Source organism: Cynara cardunculus (genome assembly GCF_001531365.2).
Source record: "Cynara cardunculus var. scolymus isolate 2C chromosome LG 11, CcrdV1, whole genome shotgun sequence".
Taxonomy (NCBI): domain Eukaryota; kingdom Viridiplantae; phylum Streptophyta; class Magnoliopsida; order Asterales; family Asteraceae; genus Cynara; species Cynara cardunculus.
The window spans coordinates 12,760,142-12,772,354 of NC_037538.1; the positions used below are offsets into that span (position 1 = coordinate 12,760,142).

The 12,213-nt window shown below is 33.3% G+C and overlaps 1 protein-coding gene across 2 annotated transcripts; it reads left to right on the top strand.

Annotated features, from left to right (window-relative positions):
* Positions 1-646: 646 nt before the first annotated feature.
* On the top strand, positions 647-6,938 carry LOC112521307 (probable polygalacturonase). 2 transcript variants are annotated; one of them, XM_025130082.1, is made up of 6 exons: positions 647-831; positions 1,096-1,506; positions 4,117-4,237; positions 4,336-4,510; positions 4,870-4,940; positions 6,182-6,938. In XM_025130082.1, the coding sequence occupies exons 2-6, from the start codon at positions 1,165-1,167 to the stop codon at positions 6,820-6,822; spliced, it is 1,350 nt and encodes a 449-aa protein (XP_024985850.1). In that variant the 5' UTR covers positions 647-831; positions 1,096-1,164; the 3' UTR covers positions 6,823-6,938. The 2 variants fall into 2 exon arrangements, with proteins under 2 accessions (XP_024985850.1, XP_024985852.1); XM_025130084.1 differs by having other exon boundaries at positions 680-831; positions 1,143-1,506.
* The last annotated feature ends 5,275 nt before the right edge of the window (positions 6,939-12,213 follow it).

Consider the following 12,213-nt stretch of genomic DNA (forward strand, 5'->3'; position numbering starts at 1 on the left):
GTCCCTGTGGAAACGATCTTGGTACTATACCACTTTATTACTTGAAGCGATCTTAGTGTCGGCGTGCACTTGCACCGCCACTTTGGGGATTTTATGCCCACTGTGTGCACACTTACGATTTTAGCACATCAAGTTTTTGGCGCCGTTGCCGGGGATTGGCACGATTTTTATCCTGAGATATTGATTTTTATTTGAGCCTTGGTCAGTTGTTTCATTCGCTGTTCCTGTGTTGTATGCCACGGCTACAACACGGTGATCTTGTACCTCTTGATCTTGAGTTAGAAAGAACAATTAGGAGACGAAGAAGAGGTAGAAATAATCGGCGAAATTCCAACCGTACCATGGGGGATAATCCACTTCCTCGGGAAGCCACGGTTAATATTGCCGATGAAATTAATGCAAAATGAAATACAATTGTTTGGTAATTATTTACAATGAAATTAAGGCGTTAATGGTTAAGTGAGACCCATAATACAAAATCATTCAGAGAATTTTAGGACCATTAAAAAAAATATTAAAAAAAATTCACCTCTTAACGATTCAAAACTGTCTTTTAATAAAATTTTTAGGTCGATTAGAAATTATTATTTTTTCATATTTGTAGATATTAATCGATAAATCTCCATCATATCTTGTACCGAAACAAGTGACAGAACATTTTGTCTCGTGTCGGTCACTGTATTACGCTCTCCACTCCAAAAAACAATAGCAGGAGGGGGGTAAAGATTGAAGAATACTTGCAATTGCACACAACACAAATCAGCTGATTGTTACTGCTTGGTAGCGCCACCGCGCCACCGCACCGCCGCCGTATTTCGCCATCTCAGCTCCGTAAGTAACACCTCTTTCTCACATATCTTTGCTTCCTTCGATAAATTTTGGTTTGCTGTTCTAAAATTTTCATGCTCATATTATTAAATAATTGCAAAGTTACAGACATTGCTCTTGTAATGTTGCTAGATCTAATCAAATACGCAATAATTTCTTCACATCTGCTTTGTTTTTTCTCCCACGGATCTAATGTTAACCACAAATTTTGTCCTCCTGAGTTTTCGTCATTTTCCTATCAATAAGTTATACTTCCCTAAATTACAGGGAAGAGAAATCAATTGAAACAGTCGATAAGCTCCAAATCTCTGCAGTTTTTTGAGCTTGTAACACGAAATGAAGCATGGAGGAGTTCCGAATGCAGTTACTTCTTTCGTGGCAGTATTAGTGTTTCTGCAGTGCTCCTGCTTGTCAGCCGAAGTGGTTACGTGTTCTGGAATAGTGCCGATGGTATACCGGAACGATAAGATATCAATAACTGATTTTGGCGGTGTCGGAGATGGGAGAACGTCAAATACGAAAGCTTTCAGGGAGGCGATTTACCGGATTGACCATTTGAGGAGGAGAGGAGGGACGCTTCTTTACATACCTCCTGGTGTTTATCTAACAGAGAGCTTCAACCTTACTAGTCGAATGACTCTGTATCTAGCCAGAGGTGCTGTTATCAAAGCTACACAGGTACTCAATTAATTGCAACTTTTCCCTCTCGATTAATTGCAAAATCCCAACAATCTGATTGAAACCTAATTAAACCTGAACGCATTTAATTGCAACTCAAGAATTTGGAACTCAACCTCCAATTTTGTAACTTAGAAACAAGTTTCAATCGCTTGAATACTTGTCATTGAAGTGGTTTGTCTCTTCTCAATTTTTGTCGTGTATGATGAGTTTTATGTTCACGGGACTCATTTTTTTTTTTGCTACAAAACAAAGGAAAACCACAAAATATGCACAATGAAAGCAATTGTTTGATGTTCAAGTTGTAGCTTCACACATGTGACCAGTACATCTACAAGTGCAATTCTGCATGTATGTTATGCTAGATGTCTTTTTGAATTTTTTTATTTAGATTAAAGACTGCTGTTTTTAGCTTATGATCACAAACATGCTAACCATACGAAAGGTTTTTTGAATCTTTTAACTTAAATATAGAATCATGTCCTATATTCAAATTAATGGACACATTAGAAGTGATTGTAGAACCAAAGCATTGCTTCTTTTGTTTCCAAATTAATTGCAATTCTTTTGTTAAGATTAAAGTCAAAATGATCTCTTTGTTTGTTTGTGGTCATTACAAAAGAATGATGATCTTAATGCAGAAGATTTTTTTTGTCATGTTATACTGAAAGTATATTGAATATTCAACTATGAGAAGCAACTATTGAAGTACCATGTCCATAAACATATATTATTTATTTTGCATTATTTGCTAGTTGGAGTTGGAGATGCTAATATCAGATACTATTTCCAGAAATAACTTATACTTGTTCTGGATTGTTGCTAATTGAAGTAATGAAATGAGTAAGGATGGTGTGTTTAGAGAATAATACTTTGCCCATATTAATGACCTAAGGATTTCTTAAACAATCGGAAATCTTGGTCTATTAGGGACCCACGAACATATAAAAATACTGAACTTGTTATTTTCTGAATCTGGATTCTGGAGTAGAGCGATGATAAAGTTTAGTGGGTTCCTGTGTTTGCATGCGGGACCTATCGCATGTGCATACACTTGTTTCATTATTGGGGAATAAATACTACAGCTGGGTAAGAGATAGCATTATTACTTTACTTTAAGACTCCCACCTAAAAATAGACATTTTTATTAAGAATTATATTAGAAAAGCATTGAAGAAATTTATTTCTAAACTTGTCTATTTAGCAACTATCGTAAAATAGTAATGATAAGATTGACTGTAACCGATAAATCCTTTTAAGTTTCCTATGAAGAATTATTTGAAAATCTGTTATTAAATCAAATTTGCTACTTAAAATATGGTTTGATTTTTAAAAAGAAGGATTATTAGTTTATAATAATTTTGGGGAGAAGTGGGCTGTGGGAATTTCTATATTCTAAGAAATTTTGGACCATCTTCCCATACTATGGACCGAGTTTTCTGGTGCTTCTGTCCAAGAAATAATTAATTCGAGAACTTACACACTGTACAAAGCAGATTTGGATTCACAAAATATAAAATATAAAATAAGGACCAAACAGAACAATTATACTTTTGGTTTTGGCAACAAGAACGAAAGAAGGAAAAGTGCAACATACTAAGTCATTATCTTTTAGTAGTTTAGACCAATCCAGAATTCCAGATAAACTGAGTAAAAGTAAAACTTGATGAGACTTGAATTATAACATGTGTATATAGATGAACTATGAGATAATTTGTTACTTTTATTAGTTGTGTTGAACATTTATGTACATGTACACATAAGTGCATCCTTGTATCATCAACTTTCTAAAATCTGCTGGGGATCCATGTTGGATGCATCACACATGTTTGCATCATAAATTTCATACAAGTGTTAAAAAGAACTACTTGTATTGTCATATGCACGCCTATTTACATTAAAATCAGGTCAAATCATACATTGAAAATGTAAAAATAATATCTTGATGTTGATGTGTGTGAGGATGATATTAACAAGTGTGTTTGCATTTTTAGCCTACCCAGAGGCAAAGACTACTTGCCAAATGTCTTTTAACTGTTTGAAACAATGACACAACAAAAGAGTTTTATAGACCACAATTAGTGGCACTAGCAAAGAGGGCTGTACCTCAATGTTAAACTAACTCAACCTCAGTACTATAGGTTAACACGTGTTCTTGGTGTGTTATTGGTGCAGATTCGAGAAAGATCATAGCTTGATTTTGAGATGATTGAAAATATCTATCAGAACTTGCTCGATATAGCAAGTTTGTTCGAATAACTTGAAAATATTTAGTAGAACTATATGTGATAAAACAATCTTGATTCATGCTCGACCCGAGGATATACAACAAAACTTGACCATAAGTACATGCATAGTACTCAAATAAGAATTCATATTACCTTCTTATAAACTCTAAATCAACTCGTTTCGAGTTTGTATTTGTACTTAAACTCGAACTTGAAATCGGTAACGTTCGACTTGATCAAGTGGAGCATTGATAGAAAATTGTTTCAGAAGCTAGTTTTTCAGCTAACTTATTAATCAAAAGCTATTTTTCAGCCAACAGCTAGGCAGCTAGTTTGCCAAGTATAGCCTTAGTTTTTACCGTTCCTATTGTTCATGCTTTAGGACACAGCAAACTGGCCTCTGGTTGCTCCTTTGCCTTCTTATGGAAGAGGGAGAGAACGTCCAGGAGGAAGGTACATGAGCTTCATCCATGGAGATGGTCTCCATGATGTGATTATTACCGGTACGCTTGTTCTTCAAATTGTCATGTAATCAAGCTTGATATTTGCACCAAAATCACTATCCTTTGCATACTGTATTGATCCAATCATCCTTTGTCAGGCGAGAATGGGACTATCGATGGCCAAGGCGACGTTTGGTGGAACATGTGGAGACGGAGAACCTTGCAGTTTACTCGACCAAATCTTGTGGAGTTCAAGGATTCTAGAGGCATCATCATTTCTAATGTCATCTTCAAGAATTCACCTTTCTGGAACATTCACCCTGTATACTGCAGGTAATGAGTAACCACCACTGAAATTGGGTATGAAGTGTTTTTCCACAAAATTTTACAGATTGCCTATGCAACGTCTAGCATAGTTGGTTTTGAGATGGTATACTTGGATAAACATGAAAGGGACCGAGTCTATTAGCCCAGTGTCTTTGGGAATTGGGAACCTTGTGGGAAGTAGGCTTAGAGCTAGCCAATAAGTGGACTGCTGTGTACCTGATTTGCCTCTAACATGTTACTCTTAGGGTGGGCCGATCTGGTGTGGATCAGCTAGCAAATTGACGGTTAAAAAACCCTATTGCACAAACATAGCTGAATAAAGTGTGAGAATTTTACTGACTTCGTCTATTTTTGTGCATATACAGCAATGTTGTCATTCGGTATGTCACGATATTGGCTCCAGCTGACTCTCCCAACACTGATGGAATTGATCCAGGTACACCATATGAAAATAACCATACGTCTGTTTAGACCATTATCCTTTTGCGCTAAATGGTAAGAAATAGAGTTAAGGTGGATGAAATGCCTATGTTCAAGTAGTTTGAGAACATGTGCATCCAATACTATACCCTTTTGTTTGCAGTTTTCAGAAGGCAGAGTAGAAAATGTTCCATAAGAAAGATATTTGTGGTGAAACCAGTAGGACTTTGACAGACATACAACGGCAAATGAATGTCGCTACATGGAAAAAACATTAGAAGCACAAAAAAGAAACCTTGTAATCATTCTGTGGATGCAATATCTATAGATACCAATACAAATGTTAGGGCCTGTTTGTTAGTAGCTTAATGAGCTTAATGAGGGACACACCTTATTCGGTCAGCTATACATGACTGTTTGGTAGTGGCTTAATGATATAGAGATGTGGCTTATTCAATTAGCTTCTAGGACGGAGCTTTATGCAGAAAGTCCAAGTTTTTCCCAAACCTATCTTTGCCAATTAAAAAAATAAACTCCTTCCATCTATGAAAAACCTTCCCAAACAAAAGTATTCTCAATCTATACGGATAAATTAATCTATACAGACAACTTTATTCATACAGAACTTAATGGAAAACCAACCAAAATTCCTCTTAGCCTGTTAAAATTTTGACTTAAACAGATAAATGGTAATTGTAGACAGAAAGAAATCTCTAGCTATCTATCTAGCAAAATAAATCTTAGACCTTTTGATGGGATTTTCAGGCTCTTACCCTTGAAATAGGGAATTTCTCGTTTAAGTTGGTATTCACGACGTCTTAATAGTAGTAACTTTGCACACCAATCCTTGTCAGCATCGGACTCTTAAGCCAACCACCTAGGGGGGCCAGACTGGCCAGTGTATATCTACTTTGCCTTACATGATAATTAGTTACTTTTTCTTATTTTTTTTTTCTCTTGTTTTGTGCACCATGTATATGCTGATCTTTATTCCTGTTACCTGTTAACTAACACTCGTGCACAAATCGGATCTCTTCATCGAAACAACCGCTATACCTTTTGGGTAGGGTAGAAGTTACGTCCGCATACATCACACCCCTCCCAGACCCAACTTTCGAATGAGATTTACTTTGTCCATTTGGTTTGGTTTGGTTTTATAATGCTTTTGGGTGAGGGCGGGGCGGTGTGGGCCGGCTCAGGGGCCGGTTGTAAACTCTTTTTTGCACACCCAATTACTCCTTTCTTGTATTGATGCAGATTCAAGCTCCCATGTTTGCATAGAAGACTCCTATATTTCTACTGGAGACGACCTCGTGGCCGTAAAGAGCGGATGGGATGAATATGGAATTGCTTACGGTCGTCCTAGCAACGACATAACCATCCGACGAATCACCGGATCCTCTCCGTTTGCCGGTATCGCAGTCGGAAGCGAAACTTCCGGAGGGGTAACAAACGTATTAGCAGAGCACATAACCCTTTACAACAGCGGAATTGGAATCCATTTAAAGACAAACATCGGTAGGGGAGGGATCATAAGGAACATTACCGTTTCCGATGTTTTCATGGAAAACATGCGTAAAGGAATCAAGATTGCCGGAGACGTAGGCGACCATCCTGACGAAAACTACAACCCAAATGCTCTACCAGTTATGAAACACATTAGGATTAAGAATGTATGGGGTGAAAAGGTCCTGCAGGCTGGTGTCATCCAGGGTCTAAAGAACTCTCCCTTCACCGACATTTGTTTGGCTAACATCAACCTCCGTGGGTCAAGTGGTCCGAGAAATGTTCCATGGAAGTGTTCTGATGTGAGTGGTGGTGCTAGTCAAGTTAGCCCATCACCCTGTGCAGAGCTCATCAGCAGGAGTCAAACGGGTGCGTGTTCCATTCCTTTCTAAATGTGTTTATGATCACTTAAACCCTGTGTAACTAACATTGTAATATTTAATTGATTCCTTTTTGCAAACACTTTTTCGCAAGATGGGTATTTATGAAAACAAGTGATTTGATTTTGTTTGTTTACCTCTTAATAGTTCTATTAAGAGGCAACATCTGAATCGTTAAGAGGTGAATTTTGTTTGGCAAAAAAAAAGTCTGTCTCTTGCTGGTTTTAAATCCCTCTGAATGATTTTGTATCATGTATCTCTCTTAACCATTGAGAGCCTTAATTTTATTGTATACAATTACCAAACAATTATATTTCATTTTGTACTATATCATTAGAGCTTCTTAATCATTATGACCCATTGATCATTCTGCACCAAATCATCCAGTAATTGCCAAACATCCCCTAAGAGGACAAATATAAGTACATTCCACCATGTCGACCCGACTTTCGGGTGGAATATCTTAAAGGGTCGTTTATCAAACATTAAAGGGAAATCAACCTCTTATTTGTCTTTTATTGTTCTCCAAACCCTCAACAACAGTGAATCTTAATGGATAAACCTTAATCGATCCTTTCTCTTAGTCGATCCTTACCAAATCGATCCTCATTTCTCTCAATTGATGTATTTTAGTAGGATTTAAATGTTTTAAATACCGTCAATGATATATTTTTGTCTAAATAGATGCTAATTATATAATTTTGATGTAAATTTTGTAATGGTGATGAATAAATATGTGAAATTGTATAAATATATTAATCAATTCAACACTATAATTTTCTAACGAGTAAAATACATAATTTAAACAAATTTAGACATTTATCGGTTTACAAAAACAAAGAGTCTTATTGATTCAGATTTTAGATTTTTACATCATCTCCTATCAATCAATAATAAAATAAGACTTCAGATTTCAAGATCTCTTAAAAATTAAACTTCAACTAAGTTTTTCCAAATGAAGTTTTTAGTTGATGAAATTGTAAATAATCACACATGCAACCGCATATAATTTTTATAGAATGGGGGCAATAAAAACCAATAAATTTATTTGGGTAAAAGGGGTTTGCAACCACTAACTCTCGGACAAGTGCACATGTGAATTAAAGTTCTACTTATTCTTTATAGATAAAAAAAATTGTGTTAAATTATTTTAATAAAATATTTAATTTAATATTTAATATTATATATATATTTTAAAAATTATTAATTAATTAGGATAGATGAAGTTAAACAAATTTTATATTTATTCATTTTATATGTAATGGTTATTTAAAATTATATATTAAAAGTATATATTTTTTAATTTGTTTTAACAAATCCAAAATTATGATACTTCATAATAAATTTATAATTTTTTAGTTAACATATTATATTATTTTAATTTTTATTTACTATCTTGTTTGAATTAATATATTACTAGAAAAGTGTTCGTGCAATGCAGCGAGATAAATCTTAATTTTAATGTTTAGTTTTTATTCTGTCTTTATCAATATAATACGATTTTATGTGATTTTGAGAACGCGATAATGTTTTTATTTTTTGAATGAAATATAAATTTTAAGATAACATAAAATTTTGAAAAAGTAAATCGATAATTAATATCATATTAACTATTTAATAGTTCCCGTTTTTTTTTGGTGTGACTTCTTTAATTAAATTTTTTATTACAATTTAATTTAGATTTAATAACAAAGTAATTTATTTTTGGTTTAATAATATAATTTTTTACAAAAATAATAATTAAACATTATGTTAGAACTTAACGGTTATTTTGATTATATTTTAGATTTTTCTATGTTTAAAATGGATGTTTATCTTGTATTTGATTATGTTTATCTGTAGTTAGTTACACAAATTTAGAATTGAAGCTTTAATAAGTTGTACTTACGTAAAATTACTTGTAATCTTGAATTTTAAGTAATATGCATCAATAAACAATATTTCATGCATAAAAATGGTTTTTAAGAGTTTTTGTCAAATGTTCTATAATATAGTATAGATATATATATATATATATTATTAAATGATTGTGTTAATTATATTATAAAATATTGTAATTGAATAATTTTTCAATATATTTTTTGATCATTTTACATGCTTATTAGCTATCAAGTAGCTTATCAACTGCCCAACATAGTCTTAACTGATAATAAGTGAGGATAATAATTTTTGTCGATAATCATTTACATGATAAGATTTACAGTCCTTTAAGTTTTATGGCTTAATAAAAAGCGATATTCTAAAATTTATGGTAAAAAGAACTCTAAATAGTTGTCACCATATTTATTTTCCCTCTTCTACCTCTTAAAATCTAAAAGGAAGCAACTCATAAACTAAACAAATAATAAAGTAGATTTTTTAATACAATAATATGAGGTACAAATTTGCCCCTTGTAAGATGTCACAAAAGATTTCACGTTTTAAAAGTAATCAATTTTAATGTTTAGTTTTTATTTTGTCTATATCGATATAATTATATTATTTTATGTAGTTTTGAGAAATTAATAATGTTTTTATTTTTTAATAAAATATAAATTTAAAGATAATATAATTTTTTTAAAAGTCGATATGAGTATCAAATTAACTATTTAATAGTTCTTGTTTTTTTATATAACTTCTTTAATTCAATTTTTATTAGTAATTTAGATTTAATAACAAAGTAATTTAATTTTGTTTTAACAATATAAATTTTTATAAAGATAATAATTAAATATTCTGTTAGAACTCAATGATTATTTTAATCATATTTTATAATTTTTTATATTTAAAATGAATATTTATCTTGTATTTGATTATATTTTATCTATGGTTAGTTGCACGAATTTAAAAATGGAGATTTGATGTACTTACGTATAATTCTTTGTAATATTGAATTTTAAGTAATATGAAGTTCGATTATCATGCAATTGCAATCCATCAAAAACAGAAAACACTTGGATTGATGAATCAGCTAAACATGGTTGCTACATCTCCAATGGATGCAATTTGTTATATACAGTTACAGATACAATTATGATAATATGAAATAATTCAATAAGTGATTAGATACATATATAAATAATATATACATTACTTGATGCGTGGATATGGTGGATCGATCGACGATGATTCATCAATCAAAAGTGTGTTTCAGAAACTTGCGAATGCTCTTCATGAATCCGGCTTCCTCCTCTCTCTTCTTCAGTTTCTGTTGCCGTACTGAACTCTTCAGCTTCTCCCGATCGAACACTTGCTTCATGTTGTCGTTGTTATTGCGGTTGTTGTTATGGTGGCGACGGGGACCGTAATGATGCTTCACCTTAAACCAGTTCGACTGGATCTCGCCGCGGGAAGCTTTCGGATGATGGAGATTATCCATTCTGTTGGGGACGACGTCGTTAGCTTTCGCATGATGGAGATTATCCATTCTATTGGGGACGACGACGTCGTCGTTTTTCTCGGATACGTCGGTCCTAGGGTTCTTGTGTTGCGGCAGTGGATGAGGATGCCGACAAGTGCGACGCTGTTTTCCGATCGGCTTTTGGCCCCGAGGAGGTACTTTCCCATGAAAATGTCGATTAATGGGATGGAATCTGGAGAAATTCGCTCGTGGCGTTAAATCATTAGTAGTTTTTTCCGGTTCAGGCAGGTGACTGTTGGCGGTGGTTTCATCGAAATCTGAATTAGCTTTCTCGCCAGGGAGAAGAATGTTTGAATCTGCAGATTGGTGAGAAGCCTTGGAAACATCCTCACTGCCGACGGCGGAAGGGTTGGTTAATGGCGGATCCACCGCGAGGCGAGCGGCGGAGACGATGAACAATAAGAAGGTGAAGAAGGTGAAGGCAGCGATTTTGTTTTCCATGATTTTGGGTGTGGTGTTTGGTGTGTCCATGGGTGGGGGGAGAAAAAGGACGTGGGTCATGACGGGCAGTTTTCTGGGTCAAAACGGGCAGCGGGCAGTATGGATTATCGTCCAGGTGGTTGGGATTATATCTTCCAAATTTTCTTGACCCACGAAAATTTGTGCATTTTGTGCGTTTTATAAAAAAGTTAAATATTTCTTTTAACAAATTAAAAATTATTTATATATTAAATCTTTTTACATAAATTCTTAACCATTTAAGACTACATTAATTATGAAATACTAGTTGTATACCCGCGCAATGCGGCGGGATGTAAAAGTTCATTAAAGTTTATTCAATTGTAAAATATCAAATTCTTTCAAGATGTCATAAAGCCTACAACATTTGTACTTACAGTAGATTCAAATAACCATCTATGCGAAATGTTGGTGTTAGTAGCTTCTATAATCATTCGTACAAAAATAAACCTTTTATGTGGAATGTGTATAATAACAAACCCCTTTGTAATTGTAGTTATAGGTGGAAAGAATATGATTCATTTTTCGTAAATCCTTTCTAAGGCAATATATCCAAAAAAAAGTTACAAGCATTAAATATGTGGTGATTTAAATCATCTTTTTGGATTTTGGGTCATTCCCATTCCAAGTCAATTTGTATTCATAAAGATTGAAAATTAGATCATACATAACCTAATTTTACAAAAAAAAAATGTGTACCCAAAATATATTTGGAGTATTTTTTTAAATGCGACTTAATTCTATACCCTATTATATTTGATGACATGTCTCAACATATTGTTTTAAAAACTGATCAAGATCAACCTTGTMATTAAAAGTTTGTCGAATGACAAAAGGAAACACTAATGGTCCATTTGATTTGATGTAATGTTTTTGAGAGATTTAGGGGGTGTTTGGATTGCTTATAAAAACAACTTACTAACTTATTTCAGTGTGACACCAGTAATAAGCATTTTTGAGTGTTTAGATAAACAACTTATACCAGTGCCAAACTGGTAATAAGAAGTTTTTGAAGAAGTTAAATCTTTTGAACTTATAATAAGTTGATAAGTGCATTTATARAAAAAYATAAGTTGTTTCAAATAAGCAATCCCAAACACTCCCTTATATTTTATTGAAAGATTTGAAATCGGGGGATTTGAGATTTTATTAAATGATAACTTTTCAAGATCATATGCATCACCAAACAAATTGCAACTTCAGATATCATAGTTAGCATTTGGGAGCACAAAAAGCCAAAAAGTGATGTCTTAAAATTCAACTTATTTAATTCAATTCTTAACCAGATTTTGCCTCATTCCTAATTTAAAACAACAACAAGCCATCACATGTAATTGTTCCCTAAATCTTCGATATTTTTATATAACAAAACTTGTTAAATAAATATATTCAACTACAAAGTGAGTTCATTGACAACAATTAAATCTGGCCAGGATTGCAAAGTGAGTTCATTGATTTGAATACATACATACAATAATCATAGACAACTTGTTACCAATCAAATTTAAGATTGTTTTTAAAACTTTTATAACATCTGGTTTATA

Coding starts and splice junctions, on each gene's coding strand:
- LOC112521307 (XM_025130082.1), top strand. CDS start 1,165: ATGAAGCATGGAGGAGTTCCGAATGCAGTTACTTCTTTCGTGGCAGTA. Junction 1,507..4,116: donor CTGTTATCAAAGCTACACAG/GTACTCAATTAA, acceptor TTCATGCTTTAG/GACACAGCAAACTGGCCTCT. Junction 4,511..4,869: donor ATTCACCCTGTATACTGCAG/GTAATGAGTAAC, acceptor GTGCATATACAG/CAATGTTGTCATTCGGTATG.